The sequence below is a fragment of the Cynocephalus volans genome, chromosome 10, assembly GCF_027409185.1.
Source record: "Cynocephalus volans isolate mCynVol1 chromosome 10, mCynVol1.pri, whole genome shotgun sequence".
In the NCBI taxonomy this organism is placed as follows: domain Eukaryota; kingdom Metazoa; phylum Chordata; class Mammalia; order Dermoptera; family Cynocephalidae; genus Cynocephalus; species Cynocephalus volans.
The window spans coordinates 34,965,930-34,991,260 of NC_084469.1; the positions used below are offsets into that span (position 1 = coordinate 34,965,930).

General features: G+C 47.7%; 2 protein-coding genes across 5 annotated transcripts; one reads left to right on the forward strand and one right to left on the reverse strand.

Annotated features, from left to right (window-relative positions):
- Positions 1 to 1,370: 1,370 nt before the first annotated feature.
- TP53 (tumor protein p53) lies at positions 1,371 to 12,891 on the reverse strand. Its single transcript, XM_063111248.1, has 11 exons — positions 12,766 to 12,891; positions 5,092 to 5,193; positions 4,939 to 4,960; positions 4,577 to 4,849; positions 3,940 to 4,123; positions 3,745 to 3,857; positions 3,397 to 3,506; positions 2,916 to 3,052; positions 2,746 to 2,819; positions 2,203 to 2,309; positions 1,371 to 1,587 (listed from the first exon to the last, which is right to left on the reverse strand). Exons 2-11 carry the CDS (start codon positions 5,163 to 5,165, stop codon positions 1,506 to 1,508), a joined length of 1,176 nt encoding a protein of 391 aa, XP_062967318.1. The 5' UTR covers positions 5,166 to 5,193; positions 12,766 to 12,891; the 3' UTR covers positions 1,371 to 1,505.
- WRAP53 (WD repeat containing antisense to TP53) lies at positions 12,088 to 24,208 on the forward strand. 4 transcript variants are annotated; one of them, XM_063111243.1, is made up of 12 exons: positions 12,088 to 12,308; positions 12,698 to 12,986; positions 13,316 to 13,726; positions 13,874 to 13,972; positions 14,212 to 14,323; positions 21,869 to 21,957; positions 22,144 to 22,234; positions 22,342 to 22,474; positions 23,042 to 23,250; positions 23,454 to 23,557; positions 23,705 to 23,839; positions 23,957 to 24,208. In XM_063111243.1, the coding sequence occupies exons 2-12, from the start codon at positions 12,913 to 12,915 to the stop codon at positions 24,201 to 24,203; spliced, it is 1,704 nt and encodes a 567-aa protein (XP_062967313.1). In that variant the 5' UTR covers positions 12,088 to 12,308; positions 12,698 to 12,912; the 3' UTR covers positions 24,204 to 24,208. The 4 variants fall into 4 exon arrangements, with proteins under 4 accessions (XP_062967313.1, XP_062967314.1, XP_062967317.1 ...); XM_063111244.1 differs by having other exon boundaries at positions 12,088 to 12,256; XM_063111247.1 differs by having other exon boundaries at positions 12,088 to 12,986; positions 23,705 to 23,846; positions 23,957 to 24,121.
- Positions 24,209 to 25,331: the final 1,123 nt, after the last annotated feature.

Consider the following 25,331-nt stretch of genomic DNA (forward strand, 5'->3'; position numbering starts at 1 on the left):
GCTGCCCCCACCTTCCTGGACCCTGGCTGGCAGGCCTCCCACCAGCCTCTCTTCATCCACAGCACCCACCCTTTTCCCCTTGGGAACCCAGGTATCTTACCCCTTCTCTGTGGAGCAGATGGCCACCCAGGAGGCTCAGGCTTGCTAAATCAGACATTTAAATCCCATAATCCTTGGTGAGCGGCAGCTGAGGGGGCAGCAGCCCAACCCGAGTAGCAAGGGAGGGAGAAAACCTTGTGCCAGCCCTGGCAGGGGGGAGGAGGGACAGTTGGTTCCCAAGTTATGAATGGAGTCGCCCCCCTCCCTTGTTGTCATGCAGCCCGCAGACTGACCCAGTCTCCAGCCTTTGTTCCTCTCCCGGAACCCGGGCGTTGGGCCCCCAACCCACCCTCCTTGGAGACTCAGGTGGCTGCCTCCCAAGTTCATCTCCTACTCACCCCTCACCTGCAGGGCCCCGGCAACCTGCACTGGCACCCACCCCTCAGACACACAGGTGGTAGCAAAGTTTTATTGTAAAATAAGAAACCAATATAAAAATGAGATATAAAAAGGGAGGAGATGGGGTGGGGGTGACAAAGGCAGATGTGCATGGCAGAGTATACAAAACATTGACCCTGAGCATTTGGGGGAAGTAAAACAGGGCTTGGTGGACACAGATCTTACACAAGAGATGGAATCTTCTAGGGTGTGGGATGGGGTGAGATTTCCTTCTACGTGCCAGGGTTCACCAAGAGGTTGGCTGAGCCAGCAGAGCCTTGGAAACCCCCTCCCCTTGACCTGCTGCCCAATCACAGAAAGTATCAATTCATCCACCAACAGGGACAGGGAACCAGCACCACAAGGGGGCCCAGTCCCAGACACCATGTAATAAAAAGTGGTTTCATACATTATTTCATTAACCCTCACAACAAACTCCGTGAGGTAGGTACGATTATCAGCATTTCATAAGAGTGGACTTTGAAGTTAGGAAAAATTAAACAACTTGAGATAGCTTCCCTGGTTAGTATGGTGGAGAACTGGGCTTCCAACCCAGTGTATGGCTGGTTGTAAAATCTAACCCTTACACGCAAGAACATTTTCTTACCTCTCCCAAACGCTCCTCACAGTAAAAACCTTAAAAGCTAAGTTGGTGTGTCCTAGCTCCTATCTCCCCCACAAAACACCAGTGCAGGCCAACTTCTTTAATAAAGCCCCACATTGGGCCGAGCCCGTGGCGCACTCGGGAGAGTGTGGCGCTGGGAGCGCAGCGACGCTCCCGCCGCGGGTTTGGATCCTATATAGCAATGGCCGGTGCACTCACTGGCTGAGTGCTGGTCACGAAAAAGACAAAAAAAAAAAAAAAAAAAAAAAAAAAGCCCCACACCAAGGGAAACGGAAGAATTCCTGTGTATTCTTGAGGCACATCTATACCAAGCAGGGATTCAAGCACCAGAATCTCAAAATGCCAGGGAGGAGGGGTAAGGGTGTGTGTGGGGGCATCAATAGGGGACAAGAAGCAGAGGACATCAGTCTGAGTCGGGCCCCTCTTTCTTGAACATTATTTTTTTATGGCGGGGAGTAGATTGCCCCTTCTTGGACTTCAGGTGTCTGTAGGGGAGACAGAAGAGGGAAGGAGGGGAGATGACATCACATGAGTGAGAGAGTCTGGGCCCCTCTTCTCCTTAATCAAGGCTTTGAAGGGCCTAAAGGCTAGAACAAGGGGAATTTAAGTAAAGGTGGTCACCACCACCTGTACATATATGTTTACTGAGCATATTGAAGTATTTGTGTGTATTAATCTCTTAATATTCCCTTACCCATTTTATAAATGAGAAAACTGAGCCTGCGAGGGGGGAGTAACAAGGTGCACAGGACCTGCTAGTACTTGGCAGGGCTGAGTATCTGATCCTAAAACCCAGTTCTTCCTAGCATTTATACACAAATATTAGGCCTCTCCTTGAGACCCCTAAGCTTTGAGCTAGGAGTTGCTGAGAATGGCAAAGAAACACCCACATTCATCCCTGGGTTTGAGAGGTTTGTGGACCCGAGGCAGGAAAGTGGCTGTATAATACAAAAGGAGGAAGACTAAAGGAATGTTTGAGCATTCCAACGGGATGAGATCAGCTGCCTTTTACAATGAAGGCAGGATTAGAATAGAATCCTGTGGTTTTCCAGCATAGGAAGGCAGGGGAGTAGGGCTGGGAGTGGGCCCAGGTCACTCACCTGGAGTGAGCCCTGCTCCCCCCAGGCTCCTTCCCAGTTTGGGCATCCTTGAGTTCCAAGGCCTCATTCAGCTCTCGGAACATCTCAAAGCGTTCACGCCCACGTATCTGCAGCAAAAGAGGAGGTGGGGAGGAAGAAGTATCAGGCAAAGTCACAGAACCATTTTTACATTCTAACAATTTTCCTTTTGAAAGGTGGCCCTTTAAAATGTATGTTATGGTACAAGCTGATGTTCTGAAGTAAGGTACAACCAGGAGTCATTGTCTCTGAAGCACCACTGCCTCCTGATGGCAAATGCCCTAACTGCAGGCAAAACAGCCAAAAAGAAAATAGCATTTTGAGTGCTAGCCAGACCTAAAACTTTCAACCTGATGTTAATAACTTTACAAGTCAGGGCCATGAACAGAGGAAAGAATGGATACAGAAACTGGGCCTCGCCATATTCCCTACACTTATATCTTTTCTTCCCTTATCCAATCCCACTTAGTTTATGCAAGAGACTGAGATTGCAGAGACTGTATATCTGTCTCCCAGAGTTGGTACCTGAAGGGTGAAATAGTCTCCATCCAGTGGTTTCTTCTTTGGCTGAGGAGAGGAGCTGGTACTGGTGGGCAGTGCTGAGAAAGAGTCAAGGAAAAATAAGAAAAAAGTGAACTTGGGGCAGAACTATTCCCTCTCTACCTCCTTCACCTCCTCTTGTCCTGCCTGCTTACCTCGCTTAGTGCTCCCAGGAGGAAGCTCAGGGCAAGGCTCCCCTTTCTTGCGGAGATTTTCTTCCTCTGTGCGCCGGTCTCTCCCAGGACAGGCACAAACGCGCACCTCAAAGCTATTACGTCCCAGGAGGTTACCACTACCCAGGATAAGAAGAGAGAAGCAGGAGGCAGTAAGGACTTCAGGCCCTACCTGCCCTATTCTGTAAACCAGGCCCCACCTACTCACAACCACCCTTGTCCTATCTGAAGCCTAAGCTCCATCTTCAGGTGTCCTGAGGAGAAGCCATAGGTAAGAGAGGTCCCAAAGCCAGAGAAAACTGGCAGTGAGCAGTAGAGGAGATTCCACATATGGAGATGGGGCAAGAGGGAAGGATGGGTGGCAGTAAGGAACAAAGTGGTGAGGGGCGGAGCCTAGGGGACAAAGACAGGCAGAAGCTGGGGAGGAGCAGGCCAGCGTGAAGGGTGGCGTGTGGCTCCCCACCTGGAGTCTTCCAATGTGATAATGGTGAGGATGGGCCGCCGGTTCATGCCACCCATGCAGGAGCTGTTACACATGTAGTTGTAGTGGATGGTGGTACAGTCAGAGCCGACCTGGAAGAGAACATAGGCCCAAGGTGAGGCCAACCAGCCCTGGGGAGACTGCAACCAGGGGAGGCCTTAGCCTCTATAAGCGTCAGTGTCTCCAACTGTGGAATGGGGATAACCCATCTGCTCTACACACCTCACAGGGTTGTGGGGAGGGCAAATAAGAAGCAAGAAAAAGCCCCACTGCCCCCACCGACAACCCCTCCAGCCCCTCCTCCCAGAGACCCCAGTTGCCAAACCAGACCTCAGGTGGCTCATAGGGCACAACCACACTGTGTCGAAAAGTGTTTCTGTCATCCAAATACTCCACACGCACATTTCCTTCCACCCGGATGAGGTGCTGAGGAGGGGCCAGACCTAAGGGCAATTGGGGAGGAATCAGAAGTGTGGGGACCCTGGGCAGCCAGCTCTGTCCCATCTGCAGCCCCCAACCACTCACCATCGCTATCAGAGCAGCGCTCGTGGTGGGGGCAGCGCCTCACGACTTCTGTCATGTGCTGTGACTGCTTGTAGATGGCCATGGCACGGACACGGGTGCCTAGAGGGGGTGTGGAGTCAACCCAGAGCTGCACGGGGCAGGTCTTTGCAAGCTGGCAAAACATCTTGTTGAGGATAGGGGAGTACTGTAGAAAAAGGACAGAGAGAGGATCAAAGGTCAGGGGATAAGTGAACAAACGAAAGGGTGAAAGGGGATCAAGGGAACAAACACAGCTTCAGGACCTCCTGGAAGCCCCGCAGCATGAGCGGAGGCAGCCAGAGAGGACAGGGCTGGCGTCTACACCTCGGAAGTTATTCTCAACAGCCAAGAAATGAATGCGAGTAAAGAAAAGGGAAGAAAAGTTCTATGACCCCATGAGAGATGCTGAGAGAATGATGTGAAGGATGAAAGCCCAAGATTAAGGGGGAAAATTCAACTTTGGGACAGAAATCAAAGGTCATGGACTAACTGGGTAAAATGTAAAGAGACTGATAAGAAGCCAAAGAGGAATCCCAAAGTTCTGAACAGAATATCCCAGGGAGTGGATATGGCCAGGTATTGAAAGGTCACACAGAAGCTAGCCCTCAGAACCACTGACCGTGCAAGTGACAGACTTGGCTGTCCCAGAATTTAGGAAGCCCAGGCGGAAACCATAGCTGCCAAGGTAGGCCTTCTGGGAAGGGACAGAGGATGACAGGGGCCAGGAGGTGGCTGGGGCAGGGGCCGCTGGTGTGGGGGCAGCTGGTGCAGGAGCCACGGGTGCAGGAGCCGTCGACATTCCGAGAGCTCCATCCGGATCTTCACTGAGCAAGTCTGCAACCTCTTCTGGGGACAGTATCAGATTATCCACTGGTGGGGACAGCGAGGTGGACTGTAGATGGGCAAAACAAGAGTCAGAGGGCCAGCTTCCCAGCCTACCAGCCCACAAGTCCCTGGTCCCTTCCTGCCACCAGTCCTTACCAGAAGGTTGTTTTGAGGAAGTCTGAAAGACAAGAGAAGAAAGTCAGCACCACTGATTTTTTGCTTTCCACGGGCCTCTGCTAGGGGGCTGGAGACGGGTGGGGAGGGCAGGGTGGGGATAGTGAACCTCCCCTTCCCATGAGACCCACTCACAGACTCCATAAGTCTGAAAATGTCTCCTGACTCAGGGGGGGCTCGATGCTGAGATCTGACTGCAGCTCCTCCATGTCAGCGTCCAGGAAGGCAGTGTGGCTGCTGTGAGGAGAAAAGTGAGGATCTGGCATGAGACACACCCAACCCCGGGTCACCTGGGCCTGAAGACCCTCTTCCCCAACACCATACTACCATCTGAGACATGGCCTGAGGATCTGCTACCGGGAAGGGGACACAGCATAACTTCTTAAGGAGCGAGGACAGAACTGCTGTACACCTCTCTTGCCATCTTTCACTGCAACGTGGGATCCTCCTGACCCGCCCCTCACCAGCCACATACTTCTTTGTGAAGATAACCAGAGAGGGACATCCAGTCTTCCCACCACTAAATCCATAAGCCCTCCTAAATTTGCATCCTGGTTTGGCCCTTCTTGATATGGATGCAGTAGCCCGCAGCCCACTCCCTCCATATGAGGAAGGACACGCCCCTTGACCCCAGCCCACATTCCCCACCTGATAGAAGGCTCTGCTTCTCTGATCCCCTTCAATGCACACTCCTTGAAGAGTGACTGTCTCAACTTACCAGCCCATTCCCTGGGCACCCCTCTTCACCTTTGCCTTACAAACCCCCTGCGACCCTCCCTACCTCTTTGATTTCATCTTCTACCAACCACACCCCCTCATTCGGCAGCTAGGCTGACTGCCCTTCTTTGCTCATCAGCTGGCCCCTCGTCACTGCCTGGTAGGATCCTTCCCACTGCGACCTCATCCTGAACGTCACACCTCAGGGATGTTTCCACAGACCACTCGACTCAGTCACAGCAGCCTGCCAAAGCCCATCAAGTCACCCTTCTTTAATTCACATCACCTTATCTTAACGCTCATAGTACTTAACTCAATCTGATACTTTTTCTTGCTTATTTCCTGTTTCTTCTAGGAGGCTATAAAGTTCCTCAGGGCAGAGTAGTGATCTGTTTTGTTCACCACAGTATTAACAAGGCCTCGCACCTAGCTGGTTTCAATAAATGTGGTGAATATGTGTCATTGTACTCAGGCCATGAGCCTGTTATGGGTGGCCATGGGAGCAAGGACAGAGGGGCTGCCCCTGTCTGGGCCAGGGTCGTGCATGAGGATCTGCATCTCACCTTCTCCCAGAGCAGCTTTCAAATGGGTTTACCATGCTATCTTTCTTCCTTTTCTTTCTTTTGTTCCCATGCTATCTTTCTTGATGCCAAACTTATCATCAGCTTTGCTAAGAAATGTGCCCACTGTAAATATCTTATTACACTTTTCTTTCTGTCTTGCACTGACTAACATCCCCCTACCAAGCAGCTTTTACTTTTTGTTTGTTTGTGGCAACTGCACCCTTGACCTGGGTGTTATCAGCACCACTCTCTACCAAGTGAGCTAACTGCCTACCTCCCCTACCCAGAAGCTTTTAATGGTAGGCTCTTTTCTAAATCTTCCTTAACATTTACCTCCACCTTTATGTTGATATTGGGCTTCCTTTCTCATGTACTTAGAGTTTGCAAAACCCTTTTACATGGAGTATCTTATTTATCCTGATAACCACACCTTGCCATTTGACAGGGGAAGTCTCCCAGAGGTTAAGTGACCTGCCCATCCACACACAGGAGGTGAGTGAATAAGCTTTTAGTAAAAATGATCACTCAAACATCTTTGAGTAAGATGTTTACTCCACCACAGACTCCTCTGCAAAGTGCTCTCTTTTGTAACCAGTTAGGGCAGATCTTAGATGAAAGTCCTCCAAATGAGAGGCTGGCAAAGGGTCAGCTATCACAGCCCCTCACCGCAGAATGGAACTGAGTAGACTGTGCCGCATGTACATGGAGGAAGGAAGGAGGGGCGACAGGGGGAGTGACTTCAGATATTTGCATTAGTGGGGAAGAAACAGGGTCCCCTAGATCAGTGATCAGAAGAGACTTTATTTTATTTTGGTGGCTGGCTGGACCTTGGTGTCATCAGCACTACACTCTAACCAACTGAGCTAACTGGCCAGCCACAAAGAAGAGACTTTTATGGGAGGGAGCTCCTGTGAATGCAGAGGGTGCTCAGAAGTCAAACACTCTGGGTTTGACACTGTACTGTTATTTAAATTTGCTGCATTACCTGACCTATCTTACAGGGATTACCTTTGGCTTGCTCACTTACAAGACCTGCGTTTTACTTATCTTTTATGTTTTTAGTGCAAAGTGCTGAGGGGCTGAGACCGTGGGCAGCAGAGCACAGGCTCCAGGGGCAGCCAGGCTAGGCAGGCATCCCTGGGTCACCGCCTAAGAGCTGTGTAACTTTGGGAGATTATTTAACCTCTCCGTGCCTTAGTATCCTTTGCTCTGAAACAGTACCTTACTTATGGGAAATGTAAAGGAGCCAAGAAAAGTGCCTAGCACATAGTAAGAGCTCAACAAATGTTAGCGATTTATATAATTATTCTATTTTTATTTGCTCTATATTATTATTCTAGAGAAACTTTGTAACTGTGAGTTAGTGCAGCTTTTGTGGTACTGCTCCCACCTCATTAATACAAGTTCACTTCTTTCAGGGAACTCTGTTTGGTAAATGTGCCAGGAGGGGCTATCCTGGGATGGCGGGCCCAAGGTCTCAATCTCACTGGAGGGTGACAGCTCCCTAGACATTGGTCTCCTTGACTCTATGACTCGTCTTTAGTAGCAACTAAATCCTCAGCGTTTCCCTAAAGAGTAGGCACAGTCATCACTAGCAACCCTTTTCAGAACAGGCACTAGCCACAAGTACCAGCCCCAAGGGGCTGTGATACAAATGTGTTTACAGGGAAATGCAGGCAGCCTAGGCTGGGCGGGAAGACAATAAGCTCAGCTGAGACCCCCAGGGAGGGGCCGGCCCAGCATCATCATAACAGTAGCTGCTTTTTCAGGCTCTATAGGCTACTTTAGGCCCACTGTTTTCAGTAGTTTATCTCATTTAATCCTTGTAAAAGGCCAGTAAGGTTGGTATTATCATCAGAAGAGGGAACTGAGAGTTAAAGTAATTGTGTCACTTACCTAGGCTCTTAAAGCTCCCAAGGGGCAGAACCAGGGATTTGAATTTAGGCTGTCTGAAGCTACAGCCAAACTCTAAATAAATAATTATGCTCCTAAAGTTTCAGAGTCTGGTATAAAAAAAAATTTTTTTTTTTTGTCTGAAACCTATTTGGTTGGGGGGCAAAATTTATTCTAGAAAGTGACAAAGCAGTGTCTGGTAGAACTGCAAACACACAACTTACCACTCAGCAAAACCACTTCTAGGTAGATTTGCTAGAAAAATGGTAGCATGTGGATAGCAGGAGTCTTGCACACAAAAAAAGTTCATGGCAGTGATGTTCCCAATGGTGAGCCACAAGAAACATTGGAATCTTTTGCTAGGGAATGGTAAATAAAACATGTTTCTGAGATATATGTCAGAAACATATTGGTGAAAAATACAATTTGTAGAAAAAAGCAAAACAATGTATGCAGTTATGTAAATTAAAAATACAGAACTATTATTTATTGTTTATAAATAAATGTATGTAAAAGCTTGAAAGACTGTCAAGAAGAATAAAAATTCACAAAACCTACAATAGCAGGGGTCTCAGGAACAGGGGTAGTATGTTTATGGGATAAGGGGTGATAGTCAAAGGGGGCTTTAGCTTTATTCGCACAGAAAAATAAAAGAAGACGGTATCCATACATTACTTGTGTAATTAAAATATAGAAACAAATAAAATGTTAACTGTTAAAACTATTTGGTGAAAATGCTGTTATTCTTGTACTTGTGTGCATTTTTCTAAAGTAAAAAAAATCTAAAGAAAATAAATAAAACTTTTAATGGAAAAACTCAAACATATAAACAGGTAAACAGAACAATGTACCCCAGTGTACCCATCACCCAGCCTCATGAATAGTCAACATTCTCTACCTTTATTGTCTCATCCATACCGGGCCACTCTCCACAATGCCACAAAATTTTTTGAGGTAAAATTTACATATGTTGAAATGCACAAATCTTAATTAATCTGATAAATTTTGATATAGCCATGTAACCCACTCCTACCAAGGCAGAAATATCCTGTGACTTCTTCCAAAAGTTTTACAGTTTTATGTTTAGGTCTATTATCCTTCTCAGTTTAACTGTTGTGTATTATGCGAGGAAGGAGTCAAGGGAGGAAGGAGTCAAGGTTCGTTAGTTTGCCTAATTTGTTCCAGCACCATTTGTTGAAAAGCCTTTCCTTCCCCCACTGATTCAACTTTAGCACCTTTGTAGAAAATTATTTGGCCACATGTGTATATCTTTTTCTGGGTTTTACTCAATTTTTCCTTTTCAATTATTATGCTATTTATTTTTCTTGCCTGGTTAGGACCTCCAGTATAATGTTACATGATGACAGTCGAATTCTTTTCTAGTTCCTGATCTTAGAGGAAAAGCGTTCAGTCTTTCACCATTTTAGGTATGTTGTTAATGGTATCTCGAATGTGGATGCCCTTTTATCAGACTAAGGAAGTTTCCTTTCCCTCGTTTGCTAGGTCTATTTGTTTGAAATCATGAATCGGTTTTGAATGTCATCAACTGCTTTTTCTGCATCTGTTGAAATGATTGTAGGATTTTTATCCTTCAATCTGTTAATGTGGTGAATTACACAGATTGATTTTTCAATGTTAAAACAACATAGTAATCCTGGGATAAGTCCCACTTGGCCAAGATGTATTTATCCTTGTCATATACTACCAGGTTTGATTCGCTAAAATTTGTTAGATTTTTTGCATATATATGCTATCAGGAAAACTGGTCTAAATTTTCTTTTCTTATAATGTCCTTGTCTGGTTTTGGTATCAGGATTATGCAGGCCTCACAAAATGAGTTGGGAAATGTCCACTCCTCTATTTTCTGGAAGAGTTGTGTAAAATTTGTACTGTTTCTTCCCAAATGTTTGAAGAGAGCAAAGAAGAGAGGACACAAATAGAAAATAGCACTAAGAGGATAGACCTGAACTCCAACTGCAGAACAATTAAAATTGTAAGCAATTCAGTGAAGAAAGGAAGGCTATTTCAACAAGTAGAGCTAGAATAACTGGATATCCATACAGGAAATAAACCAGAGCATTGAACCCTACAGCTCACACCATAAACAAAAATTAATGTTAAAAATTAATTAATAATGGCACGTAAAACTTAGCGTAAAACCGAATATTGTAAAGGTTCTAAAAGAAAATATAAGAGAATACTTTTGTGACTTTGTGGTAAGAAAAGATGTCCTAAACAAGACACAGCAAATACTGAACATAAAAGAAAAAAAAAGATCTGCTTCTCCTAACATACTGTTAGGCAAACAGGCAAGCTATAGATCAGAAAATATTCACAACACATATACCTGATAAAGGGCTTCTATCTAGAGTAGATAAAGTATTCCTACAACTGAACAATATAAACGAAACACCACACACACACACACACACACACACACACACACACACACACACACACACACACACACACACACACACACACACACACAAACACACATACACACACAGGCAAAAGGCTTGAAGAGCCACTTCATGTACGAAGTACGAATGGCACGTGAAAAACTGTTGTAACAGAGAACTGTAAATTAAAACCACAGTGATAAATCCCATTAGAAAGACTGACAACAAAGGATATGGTACAACCATAACTCCTTTATCTTGGGAGTTGGAGTGTAAAATGATACAACCACTTTGGAAAACTCAGTTTCTCATAAAGTTAAAAATGTGTCTACTATTTACTTCTGATCTAGCAATTCCACTATTTATTCCAAGAAACATGAAAACATATGATCACAAAGAGAATTGTACAAGAATGTTCACAGTATCTTTATTTCATAACCCCAAGTGGGAAACAACCCAAAAGGCCATCAAAAGGAGAACGGATAAACAATCGGTTAAAAATACTAAATTAAAAGGAATAAAATACTGATACATGAAATAACGTGGAGGAATTCCACAGACATTACGCAGGAAAGAAGCCTGACAAAAATGAGCACATACTGTATTTATTATACATGAAGTTCTCCAACAAGGAAAACGAATCTATGCTTATGGAAATCAGAATAAAGGTGGGGGTCGGGGGACAAATGGGAAGAGACGTGAGGAAACGTTTCCAGGACGATGAAAATGTATTTTGTCAGGCGTTGCACGATGGTTCGTTGTCATCTATCTGTGCACTTAATATCTGCACGTTGCACTGGGTGTAAATGCTACCTCAGTTTAGGAAACAATTCTGAATTCTAAGTACAGCGTCCAGTGCCCGGTACGTAGGTGCGTGGTAAGTTAACTGCAGAACGAAACGACCGCGCCCTAAGTGACGGACATGCGAGAGAAACGGATCCACCACAGACTGGGGTGCGTTCGCCACCTCGCACCGGGAAAAACTGGCGGGGACTGGAAGGGGCAATGAAGCCCTCGGGGCCCGCCCCTCTCCAAGGCCCGCCCCTTCCGCTTTCACGACGTTCAGTCTGCGTCCGGAATTGGAATGGCCGAGCCTAAAGCCGGATACTAGATAAACTGTTTTTCCGACACAAACAAACGACCCATCACTGCACCTTTTCAAAGACTTGATTCTCAAATGCACCCATCCTAGAAAATAATGGGGGTCTGCCTTCTGCATACTTTTTTTCACCCCGTCCCACGCAATGGTAGCGTCCGCCTAGATTGCCGGCGACCAGGAGGTGGAGCACACCATTCAAAGAAGGGGAGGGATTAAGGTTTGCATCAAAACAAATCCCTCTTCCTCTGCAAAAGCAATAACCAAGTGATCCAGAAAAAGAAAAAAAAAAAAAAAGTGGGGGAGGGGGGACAGTCTCCTTCCGCAAGTAATAGGAACCAGCCTACAAGACGTTTTCCCCTCTTTCTACTCCCCTCTCATCGGGTGAATTGTGAGCGGCTCCGGCAAAAAGAAACCGGAAATGCTTCTGCAAGAGGCAAAAATGTAAATGTGGAGCCAAACAATAACAGGGCTGCACGGCCTCTCGGACAGAGACGGTCCTCCCGGGTCTCGCCGGCAAACCTCTCGTTTAGCACTTCCCACTTCCACTGCTGACAGTCTTTAATTGGATTTTCTCCATCTAGCGAAGCCGCGGGCCGGCTGGAAAGATTACTCCAGGAAGGACAAAGGTCCGGAAGTCGTGAGACTTTACAGCATCTTGTTCTTCCCGGATCACCCCAAGTAATCATTTGGGAATGGAACTCGAGATTTCACCAGGGTGCCGTGGGCTCTAAAATTTCGACCTATGAGTTCCCAAAGTTTCAAGATCCGAAAGTCTGAGAGCCCAATGCTTTATGCATTTTATTTCAGGGACTCCCCACACCCACCACTGGGTTTGTGTTGGGGGGAGGGAGTACCCCTTAGGCCGGGTCAAGGGTCCCCAAAGTCCCACTCCCCTGTCCCGGTCTTCAGCTTTGAGTTCGGTTGGTCCTAACATTCCCATCATCTACACCCGGGCCTCCCAACATTGCATGCCTGCGTGGATCTCTCCAGCCAAGCTTCCAGCCTCCCAATCCCCCAAAACTCACTAAGTCCCCACTGCCCCGCCTCCATCCCCGCGGTTCCCCCAGGCTGAAAATACACGGAGCCGTGAGCCGGTGACTCAGAGAGGACTCATCGGGCACAGTCAGGAGCTTACCCGATCCGCAGGGGATCGTGTCACCGTCCTGGGAAGCGCGCTCCAAGCAGGACGCCAGGTGCCCCCGGAGCCCAGCGGCTACCTGCGCCCAGGATGGTGGCTCTGGACTTTTGAGGAGCTCAAAACTTTTAGCGCCAGTGTGAGCACATGGGAGGGGAAAATCCCAATCCCGGCAACACTCGCGAGGCTCCTGGCACAAAGCTGGACAGTCGCCATGACAAGTAAGGGCAAGTAATTCGCCTGCCGGCGGAGGCAAAGAAAATGGAGAGTTGCAGAGGGAGGTGGGGGGAGTGGAGAGGGAGGTAGCGATCCACGGTGCTAAGAGGCGCTGGGCTTTCGATATCGGGGCCCTGCTGTTCGCTTTGCCTGCCGGGGGTCTTCTGCCCCCTCCCGGAAAAGGAAGAACGGTACAGGTGGGTTTCTCCAGTTCTGCGTCCGGATCTCTGAGAACTTGGAAGCCGTTCCGGGCGCTCCACGCGCCAAGCAGCGGGTAGCCAGCGGAAAGAGGGTTGCTCGGCCGAGGCCAATGTCTGCCGCGCTTCCTCTGCAGCATGAAGACGCTGGAGGCGCCGCTGGTAGCTCCGGACTGCCTTCCTTCAGACCAGGCCCCAGCTGCAGCCAGTCTCCCTCCCCAGGCTTCCCTGATGGATAAAGATACGGACCCTGAACTGATGCCACCGCCACCCGATGGGGATAATCCGCCCCAGAAGTCCCCAGATCCTGCGGCTGGCTCAGCTGTGTCCCGGGAGCTGGGGGAGGTGGACCCAGCTTCTCTCTCCGCCGCCCTGGAAGCAGAGTTTGATACTTCTAGTGCGTTGAGTCCACGAATCGAGGAACAAGAACTTTCTGAAAATGCCAGCCTTCCTGCAGAAGAAACGAACGGGCCAGAGCTGGGGTCTGGAGAAATCATGGAAGGTAGAGGTGTGTCTGAGGAACCCGGTCCAGAGGATGAAGGAGACACGTAAGTGTTCAAGGCAGTTGACTCTGGAGTCTGAGGAGATTGGAACTGTGAGATAGACCTTAGCCACCAGTCCTCAGCCCTACTCTCCAGGCCCATTTCTCCTTCGCTTGGGCGACCCAGGTTTGTTGTCTCCCATCTTCCTTCCAGCATTTGGAACTACAGCTTCTCCCAGCTACCTCGATTTCTCAGTGGTTCCTGGTCAGAGTTCAGCACCCAACCTGAGAACTTCTTGAAAGGCTGCAAGTGGTAAGTAAGGATCATGGGGCAGGGAGACCCCCAGGACTTTCACCTTAAAGCATCCCAGTTATCTGGGAGAAGGAGTAAGAATCCCTCTTAGGACTGGGCATAAATTTCATCTAGGACTTTGTGTCTTCAACTTATTTAAGGACTCAGGGGGCTTACGTACCCCAGAGGTAGGCTCAGCCCTAGCCCTATACTTGGAAAGCGTGGGTCTGCCCAGTTTTCTAATTCTTTCCTATTTCTAGGGCTCCTGATGGTTCCTGTATCTTGACCAATAGTGCCGATAACATCCTGCGGATTTATAACCTGCCTCCAGAGCTGTACAATGAGGGGGAGCAGGTGGAATATGCAGAGATGGTAAGAGTAGGGGCTAACTCTGCCCCTTGGTCAGACACTGCACGTTGAAGTCTTTATTGTTATAGATGGAGAAAGTGGAGTCCACATGTTTCCTGTTCACAAACAGGACTTTTCTTCACCATGAATTTCCACGTAGAATTTTCTGCCCTGAATTCTGAAGTCATCTAAAGAGATGTTTGCTCTTTGTTAGTCAGGAATATGTGTTTTCTGTAAAAGAGTAGTGGATTTCTCATGGCAGTAGTTTATTTGTTTACAGATATTTATTGGATGACTGCCAATATGTCAGTCAGTGTATTTGGTACTGGGATAAAATGGTGAACAAGACAGTTGAAGAGCTGGTTTGCTTTCTTGTGTGGGAGATAGATACCAAACATGTAAATAATCGAGATTATTACAAGTAAACAGAAGGAGGAAGGAGGAGAGACTAACTAGAGACAAGCCACTTTAGATAAAGTGGTCAGGGAGGTGCTCTTTAAAAAGGAGATGTAATAAGTGTCCTAAGGAAGTAACGGAATGAGGAGAGAATAACTTGAGATACTTTAGATAGACCACTTTAGATAAAATGGTCAGGAAGGAGCTCTCTGAAAAGGAGACATCTGAGCTGAGACCTGAAGGATGATAACAGATCAGTCATGTGAACAGCTGTGGAAAGAGCCTTCTAGGAAGAGGCGCTGGATATTACACGGACCCAGAGCTAGGAAAGAGCTTTGTGTGTTCCAAGAAGAGAAAGAATGCCAGTGTGGCTGGACGGAGGCCACTGCAGGGAAAGTATGGTAAGGACGGAGGAGTGACTAACAGCCACGTTGTGTTGGGTCTTGTGGGTAGGGCATTAGGAGTTTATTTGGGAAGCCATGGAGAGTTTGAAAACAGGAATGAATGGATTGTGGGTAGGCAAGAGTGAAATCTGGGAGACTTATTAGGATGTGTTTATCACAATCCAGGCAAGAGATGATGATGGGTTGGGTGAAGGTGATGGCAGGAGAGATGGACAGATGTGAGTGGATTTGAAGTATGTGCTGTAGGACTTGGAGATCTATTGGATATAGAGGTGCAGGGAAGGAAGCAGTCGAAGGCGATGTCCAGGTTTTTGCAGCTGGGTGGATTGTGGAACAGTTTACTCAGAGGAAGAAACAGGTACTGAGATGGAAGTGAAGGGTTTTTAAGTGCAGTAAATGTGAAATGTAAAGCTAAGGGTAGAGATTGGGACCGGGAATATCCTTTGAGAAGTGGGAGAGCATGAAGATGGCATCTCGTGTCTTGAGAATGGATTCTGTCTCAAGAGAGAGTGTGGATGGAGGAGGTGCAAGCAGAGCGCTGAGTGCTCCAGCACATGGAGGGGGATACAGGAGAAGTTACAAAGGCAGAGGCAGAGAGTGAGGTGGGTTTAGGGAATGGGGGCATTAGGGACCTTGACAGGAGCACCTTCAGAGGAGTGATGGAAGCAGAAGCTGATTAAAGTGTGTGGAAAAAAAGTATAGACAATTCTTTGGAGAGGAAAGAAGTATTATTGTTCTTTGCTCAGTACCCACTGGAAGTTTGTTGCTGTTCACTTAAAGTGAGACCAGGTAGGGAGGTCCTGCATCTTTCCCAGCAAGTTAAGTGACTGTAGTGTCTCTGTTTGTAAAATGAGGAGGATAATAATAGCACCCATCTCAGAGAGTTGTGAGAAATAAAAGAATTAAGAATGAATTAATATAAAGTGCTTAAAACAGGGCCTGGCATATAGCAAGTGTTCAATAAACACTAGTTGCATTGTTGTCAGTTGTGTGCAAACATGGAATAGGAGGGTCTGGTTGGGGCTTGCCAGGACAGAAACACGAGTGTCTAGAGAGTGTCTGCAGGGGGATGTTTGTCATGGTGGATTAGACTCTAAAGTGGGTAAGGAAATGGACTGTAAATTGTTTTTTTAGATTTTTCTTTTTTGTGTGTAGCTGGCTGGTATGAAGATCCGAACCTTTGACCTTGGTGTTATAATACTGTGCTGTAACCAACTGAGCTAACTGGCCAGCCCTGTAAATATGTTTTTGATGAAGCCGAATAATTGTGGTGATAGAAATAGCAGAGCAAGTGAGCTGGATGGGTGGGAGATGGTGGTCAGAGACTGAAATTGAGGTGTACTGTGCAGTGGTGACAAGGTCCAGGGCTTGAGCATGGGAGTGAGTGGCAGATACAGACTGAAGGAAATGTCTGTGGGTGCTGAGGAAGTCGAGGCATGAAAGAGGCTGGGGGGTTGGATGACTCTATTCATTCCTTCAACGATTCATTCTTTTAACACATTGTTGTTGAGCATATTCTGTGTACCAGGCCCTGTTTTAGGTGCTAGGTATTAGTAAGGCACAAACAGATGAGCGTCCCTGTCCTTGTGAAGCTTATATTCTAGTGTGGGAAATAGGCAATAAAGAAATAACAGAATAAAAAATACATATCTGACAGGTGTCATGGGGAAAAATAAAGCAGAGAAGAGGATTGGGAGAGTGAATTGCAATTTTTTTTTGTGTGTGTGTGTCTTTTTCATGACCGGTACTCAGCCAGTGAGTGCACCGGCCATTCCTATATAGGATCCAAACCTGCGGCAGGAGCGTCGCTGCGCTCCCAGCGCCGCACCCTCCCGAGTGCGCCACGGGTTCGGCCCGTGAATTGCAGTTTTAAAAAGGATGGTTGGGAAAGACTTCACTATTAAGGTGATATCTGAGCAGATACCTGAAGGAAGTAAGGGAATGAACCAAGCTGACACCTAGCGAAAGACTGTGCTGGGAAGAGAGGACAGCAAATTCACAGGCTCTGTGGAAGTGGAAATCACTCAGAGTGAAAACAGGAGTATCTTTGGGCAGTGAGATGATGAGCTGGAGGTAAAGTCTCAGTGAATGAGGGAGGGTGACAGAAAGTGGTGTAGCTAGTCTGATGGCAAGAACTACACAGAAGTTAGAGTTTGGGGAAGTCAGAATACTTGGAAATGACAGTGGGGAGCAAGGTGACACCCACCCACCTCCTGTCCTTGAGGCGTGTACTGGGATGGGCATGAGCATTAAAGTCATCTCAGCTTGAGAGGACCCAGGGGACAGCCAGGGCAAGGCAAATCCAGGTGGGCGAATGGAGCATTCTGAGGAGAAGATGAGAAGTGAGGGGGTTTTAGATCCTAGAGTAGGAATTTCAGAGGGCTGGGAAGAGTGTGGGGTTGGGGCAGATTGGGATGTGTGTGGAGCAGTATATAGGTCTTGGTGGTACTAGATGACCCAGAAGACTGGCACTTCTCTCTAGCCTGAGGCTAATGGGAGGTTGTCGGGTGGGTTGTGATGGCTTCCTAAAAGAAGGGTGCTCACTTTGGGGCTGGTCCTGAATGCTTATGTAACATGCAAAACTCTTTAAGACCAGAGGCTGCAGGTATTTGAGTTCTCTGTGCAAGGTATAAGGCACTAAGCCCTGGTTCCTGGAAGTCAGTAGTGTCTTGGCCAAGGGGCTGTGGAGTAGCCATCTGGAAAAAGTTAAGAAGCAGAGAGGTCGTTTCAGGCAGGGATAGTTAGAAGAGACTCTGGAAATGTGGGAGGTTGAGTATTTATTGCACAAACTTGTTTAAGAGAAATGGAAATGTTAAAATGAGAAAAAGTCATCATTACCTATCACTCTACAAAATTCAACCCTTTAAATTTTCCAACATTCTTTCTAAGCTCTGTCCAAGTACTGAAGTTCTTTTTGTGATTGTAATCCTATGGTAGATGGTTTTGTATACTTCTTTTTTCCTTTTAACAATTATATCCTAAATGTTTTTCATGGTGGTCCAGTCTTCACAGTTATTAAGCTTAGTGGTGTGTGACATTACATTGAGTGCTTAGAATAATTTTCTTACCTGTTTTCCCATTTGGACATGTAGGTTGTTTCCAGGATTTTTACATCATAAATTATTGTTCAGTGAACATCTTCATGTATTTTGAGGAAGATTCTTTTCTTAAGAAAGATTTCATCAGTAAGAAATAACCTAGGTCAGACAGTATCAATATTTTTTTTGTATCTTGTGATACAGATAGTCAATTTGTTTTTAAAAGGTTTTTGTGCCTTTTCGCCCCCTGCTGCTAGTAATGTGTGAATTTGCCAATTTTATCACAACCTCACTTATTAGGTCTTTTCATTTTTAATGTTTATAAGTTTAGCATTTGGAAATAGACAAAACTTATACAGCTGATGAAATTAGGGGAGGACTTTTTGAGTAGTCCATATTCCTGTGTGCACTGGGTCTTCTTCCCAACATAGTTTCCCGGTTCTTCTCTTCCCTTCTCTACCTTTTCACAGAGCTTTCTGGAACTCATTCCTAACTCCCTAGCCTGTTCCCTGAATACTCGCCCTACCTTGTGGCTCTTGCAGGAGGCAGTCACTTCCCCTCTAGCCCTCTCTAGTGGAGACTTTGCATCCTCTGTGCCCTGCATCTCTCGTGTTGGGGGCAGGGACTGCGGGGAGTGGTGGTGGGGTGTCCTCATCCCCAAATGCTGTCTGTAACCAGACAATTGCTCTTTCATCTTTGTGAAAACTTTCCCTTTGAGGTTTATGCTATCTGATTCTCTCTCACTCACTGGGGATGTTGGTAACTCATAGCTTCTGGTGTTCCCCAAGTCCTTGCACCATCTTGGTGACCTCAGGTATCCAAGCCAGAAGCCATGGTTTCATCCTTTAATCTTCCTTTCCCTAACCCCCCATATCCAATTAATTACCAAATCCCATCAAGGCCACCTAATCATTCTAATCCATCCACTTCTCTCTGTTCCACTGCCTGTTCTTTAATTCAAAGTCTTATTATTTTGGGCCTTATTTTACTGAAACAGTCTCCTATCTCTGTTTGCTCATTAAAACATTATTTATTGACTGCTGATCGTACACGAGGAGTTGGGGAAGCAGTGGTGAGCAAGGCAGACATGTTCCCTGCTTTCTCAGAGAGGTGCAACGCAGAGTGAAAGCCCCGAGGACTCTAAGAACATGGAGCAGGGGCACCTTGCTCAGCTCAAGGGGTTTGGGAAGGATTCCCAGAGGAAGAAGCATCTAAGAGACATGAAGGATGATTAGGATCCAACCAGGAGAAGTTGTTGGGGGAGGTGAAAGAAGAATATTCCAGGCTTGGAGACCAGTACATGTGAAAGCCTGCAGGTTGAAATTATGATGAGTTGGCACCTTCTGGACCTGAAAGTCAAAATGGTAGGATGCAGAGATTTTATTATACTTATTTATTTTTTTGGTGGCTGGCCGATACAGGGATTGAGCCTGGGACCTTGGTGTTATCAGCACCACACTCTCACCAACTGGAGTTGATAGGTCAGACCCTGGGCACAGAGATTTAAGGGACTGTGTAGATAGGAGCCTTGAGAGGTGGGTTGGGGGTGGAAGTGTGATAATGGAAGGCTTTGTAAGGAGATTGGGTTTTATATTGGGGGCTGTATGGGGTCTTTGAAACATTTGAAACAGGAGAGTGACACCGTGCAGAATTCCAGTTTAACAAGATCTCTGGGGTCTTGATGTGGCTGCAAGTTGGAGAACAGATGGCAGGTGGGAGCATGGGGGTTTAGGGCGGCCCAGAGAACATGTGGAGTGTTGCTGAAATGCTGGCAAGAAGACAGTGGCTTGTCATGGGCTCTTAGGATTGGGAATGAAGGAGAGAGGACAGAGGCAAGAGAAACCTAGGAAGAGGGATCAGCAAGATTTGGGATTGGCTTGGACCAGGAGTGGTGGGGGAGTGAAGAGGTAGTAGTAGTCAAGGTTGGTGCTCAGATTTCAGGCTTGAAAATGGTGTGGAGCCCAGGAGGAACAACAGGTTTGCAGGTGGAGGATGCTGGGTCTTTTACGGACAAATTGAGTTCAGATGCCTGTGGGATGTCCAAGTGGAGCTGTTCACCAGGCAGTTGGATATACAGGTTCAGAGTGTGGAGGTGGAGACTGAAGCCCAGGCTGCGACATCACTCTGAGGGACAGCAAATCACTGACAAAGGATTGGTGTACAGACTATTTAAAGGTTTCCTATAGGTCAGTGAGGAAAAGACAACCGCCTAATAGAAAAATGGGCAAAAGTTCTGAAAAGGTGTACCTAAGTGGCTAATAAGCATAGAGAAAAATGTCTAACCTCACTTATAGTAATGATGGAAATGCAAATTTATGCCATAATGAAATATTACTTCATAGCCTTTGAATTGAGAAAAATTTACAAGTCTGGCCATACCAAGAGGATAAGAAGCAACAGGCAGTCTTATATACTGCTGCTGGGAGAGTAAATTGGGATAAGCACTTTGGGAAAAAAAGTTGATATTACGAGTACCTCACAAAGGTGGAAAAGTGTAGAGACCAGTAATTTTTCTTTTTAGCAGAAACTGTAGAGAAACCCTTCTAGGTGTGTATACCTGAGTGTTAGAGCATATGAGCCAAAAATAAAAACACACCAATGACTGTCCATAGGAGAAGGATAGGTCAGGATACATTTGTGAGTGGAGTACCTTAAGCAGTAAAAATGCACGAATTAGAGCAAAACACATCACCATGGTTAAGTCTCACAGTCACAGCAGGATACATATAATATTAAGTTTAAAGACATGCAAGACGGTGCTAGATACTGGCTTTTTTTTTTTTTTTTTTCTTTCTTTTTGAGTATATTCCTAAAGAAGTAAATGAGAATGATAAATTCAGGATAGTGTTTACCTTTTAGGGAGGATTTCTACTAGAAGAAGGGTTTTACATGATGTTTTTTTCTTAGGCTGAGTGGAGGGGTCACGGGGTTGTTTTCTGTTGTTGCTGTTTTGTTTTAGGTGGCTGGCCATCGTGGAGATCCAAACACTTGACCTTCATATTATAATACCACACTGTAACTGACTAAGCTAACCAGCCCACCTTTACAAATCTTTTTATCTTTTCTTTTTTTTAAAGATGACCGGTAAGGGGATGTTAACACCTGACTTGGTGTTGTCAGCACCACGCTCTCCAAAGTGAGCCACGGGCCATCCCTATATAGGGATCCGAACCCATGGCCTTGGTGTTATCAGCACTGCACTTCCCCAAGTGAGCCGCGGGCCGGCCCCTACAAATTTTTTTTTTCTTTGTTTCTTTTTCTTTTTCTTGGCTGGCCGGTTTAGGGATCCAAACCCTTGACCTTCGTGTTATCAGCACTGCACTCTAACCAAGTGAGCTAACCAGCCAGCCCAGAAGGTCATTTTTTAAAAAAAACTTCTTTGCATATTGGAACTGTTTAATAATTTCTTAAGAGGATCAGATGGCACCTAGTAGGTGCTCAGTAAATATTGGTGTTGGTTGATTCTTTGTCTCTGTGTTGGGGTGTTGTTTGTTTCTGCTTCTCTAAGTGTGTAGAAAGAAAAAGTATGAATCTATATGGCTTTGGATGCTCTAAATCTGACAGTAAAGTCTGAGTTAACCCTTGAACATTATAATAAAGATCCTATTCTTTTCCTACCTAGTTAAGTGCCAACAGAAGGTCTCATTCTCTGCCATAAAACTGCTAGAGGCATGATTAGACTCTGACTCCTCTTCCCTCTGAGTGACTCATGCATTCCCACATCTGTCTAGGTCCCCGTCCTTCGCATGGTAGAAGGTGATACTATCTATGATTACTGCTGGTATTCCCTGATGTCCTCAACCCAGCCAGACACCTCCTAGTAAGTGATGTCCTTTACTTCCCCAATTTCAAAGGGGCCCTCTACTGAGAGAGCCAAGGGCTGCCAGGGGTCTTGGTTCAAGGAAAGCTTGGTGTGCCCTTTAGATTGGGGCTGAGAGGGCCGGTCAGTTGGCTTCCTCCCCTTCCATTGACAGCACTGGGGCCTCAGTGTCAGTGTCTCTCTCAGCGTGGCCAGCAGCAGCCGGGAGAACCCAATTCATATCTGGGATGCATTCACTGGAGAGCTCCGGGCTTCCTTTCGCGCCTACAATCATCTGGTATGGACCTCCACGCCCAGCCCCAGCGCTCATCCTGGCCCAGCTCTCCTTCCTTGAGGATAGCTGAGGCTCTGCAAGGCTTGTTTTCAGCCATTTCCTGCCCCCAGGATGAGCTGACGGCAGCCCATTCACTCTGCTTCTCCCCGGATGGCACCCAGCTGTTCTGTGGCTTCAACCGGACTGTGCGGGTCTTCTCCACATCCCGGCCCGGCCGTGACTGTGAAGTCCGAGCCACGTTTGGTGAGCATCTGTGTCTCCAAGGGAGGAGAAAAGGGGAGGGTGCTGCCATCCGCACAGGAGTTGTGTGAGGTAGAGGGCCACTGTGGGGTTTCACTGCATGCTCAGAACAGTCCCAGGAGGCAGGTTGTGCCCAGCTGGCAGAGAAGACAGACTCAGGGTTGGGAGGAAACATTCCCAAGGTTTACCAGCTGCTCACAGCACTGATTTACTCTTGAGCCCATGTTGTCAGTTGTATACCTTTTGGTCTCCCAAATCTTCATATGTCTAGAAAACTTGAGATAAAGCAGATTCCATTTTCCTGTAGGCCTTCAGCTCTTCATCCCTTCAAGGAAAAACTGATTTGAGAGGGAAGAAGTGGGCTTGAGCCTTTAGGGTCATAGGTCCTCGGTGGGGATAGAAGGATCTGAGGAGCATCAGAGGTCTTTGTGCTGCTTGTGGCAAACAGGGTGGGGAGATGTTGGGCCCCAGCATGTTGGTGCTGGGCCAGGAGACAGGTGTACCTCTGCTTAGCCTGGTTGGTGCCAGGTGCCATTGCCCTGTCTCCCACTTTGTTCCTTCTCTCTCTAGCAAAAAAGCAGGGCCAGAGTGGCATTATCTCCTGCATAGCCTTCAGTCCAGCCCAGCCCCTCTATGCCTGTGGCTCCTATGGCCGCTCCCTGGGTCTGTATGCCTGGGATGATGGCTCCTCTCTCGCCCTGTTGGGGGGGCATCAAGGGGGCATCACGCACCTCTGCTTTCACCCTGATGGCAACCGCTTCTTCTCAGGAGCCCGCAAGGTAGGGGTCACATCCTGAGAACCCAAAGCAGGTGGGAAGTAGGGCAGGAGTGGGGGTGTAGTCTGCAATACGTTGTGGAATGGAGGGGATGGGAAAAAATCAACCCAAACTAACGGAGTGCCTGTAAACCTTGAAGGAGGCAGGGATGTCGGGCGGAGAGCGGGGTGGAGGGATGAGTCCAGACACCTGTTCTGTTTCTTCAGGATGCTGAGCTTCTGTGTTGGGATCTCCGGCAGCCTGGTCACCCACTGTGGTCCCTGAGTCGGGAGGTGACCACCAATCAGCGCATCTACTTTGATCTGGACCCGTGAGTGGCCATGGCCCCTTCCTGCCTAGGGCCCTGATGCCCCAGGGAGGCTGGAGCCCTGCTGTAGGGTCCCGTCCCCTAGGTGTGAGGGGATCCTGCCCCAGAGGTGATGCCTCTATGCCAGAAAATCTCTCCTCTGTCTCTCAGGACTGGGCAGTTCTTAGTGAGTGGCAGCACCAGTGGGGCCATCTCTGTGTGGGACACCAGCGGGGCTGCAGATGACGGGAAGCCGGAGCCAGTGCTGAGTTTTCTGCCACAGAAGGACTGCACCAATGGAGTGAGGTCCTCAGTTCAGTTCCACAGATCGTGGGGTTCGCGTTGGGGAGGGAGGTGAATCCCTGAGGGAGCAAGCATCCTTGCGCAGGGTGCTGACAGACCCTGTGTGGTCTCTCCTTCTAGTCTGCACCCCAGCCTGCCTCTGCTGGCCACTGCCTCCGGTCAGCGTGTGTTCCCGGAGCCCACAGAGAGCGGGGATGAAAGGGAGCAGGAGCCAGACCTCCCCCTGCTCTCCATGCGCGACGTCCACCTTGAATGTCGGCTGCAGCTCTGGTGGTGTGGGGGAGGCCCAGACTCTAGTATCACTGATGATCACCAGGATGAGAAGGGACAAAGAGGGACAGAGGGAGGTGGGGCTGAACTTATATAAAAAGGTTTTCTATGATACTAGTTTTCGTGTCTGTTTGGGGAGACTAATAAGGAGGTGGGGGACGGGGAGGGGGACTAGTGGGCTCCCTTGTCCAGCAGCAGTGGGGACTGGCATGTTGTTCCTAAAACTAGGGATTGAGAGGTGGAACTAGGAAGTAGCCAATGGGGTAGCTGAGCTCGGTGTGAAGTCTAGTGGGTGGGGGTGGCGTTTCATGCCATTGACTGGTTGGTTGCTAGGCATCTTGGTAAACTGAAGGGGGGAACCTGTTTGAAATCTCACTCCCAAGGTGGGGGCAGCAGGGGTCAGGGCGAGTGGGGCTGAGCAGGAGTGGCAGGAGCTCCTTGTCAGACTGTTGGGTGTGACTGTGTGAGACTGTGCAGACAGTGATAGACAAGACACCCGCTCACTCGCAACCAACACTATTTACCATCATCCAGCAGCAGAGGGACCATTACTCAGCTCTGGGGGAAGGGGAGCAGGAGCACTGGCCTCCCCTCCGCTGGACTCCCCCGAAGGAGGCAGACAACCCATAACCAGAGTCAAGGACACACATGAAAGAGTAAAGGTGCTGGAAAATACAGACGTCACATTCTGTGTTCCCCTTAGAATAAGACCCAAGGCGAGGGTCTTATTCATTCAGCAGCTGTCACTGGTCCTGTTTCTCCATTTGCTCTGTCTTTGAGAGTGGGGGGTGAGTGTGTTATCTGAAGCAATGACTCCTCCCAACCTCCTCCCAGACACACCTCGCCAAACACTGGGAAGGGGGACTTTGAAGAGATACAGCCAGCAGGATGTGTGATTTTGGATCTCACAATCAAAGAGAAGGGACGAAAGGCCTGCGGAGGCTTGACAAGGAAAGAGAGGAATGTCGCCCCTGCCCAGAGGTGCTGAAAGCCAGGGTTCTTACACCCAAAAAGGCAGCTCCTCCCTTCCCCCAGGATAATTGGAAACAGCCCTTCCTGCGGAGTGCGGGCGTGGGTTGTAGGTACTGCTTTCCTCTCCCAGCCCCGCTTTTCCCTACAACCATTTAAGAAGGGCCCAAATTTCCTCCCCATCTCTTGCCTTTCAACAGAAAAGGGTCCGGGGGGCTGTGACAAAAGAGACCCCAGGAGTGGGAGTTCAGCAGCC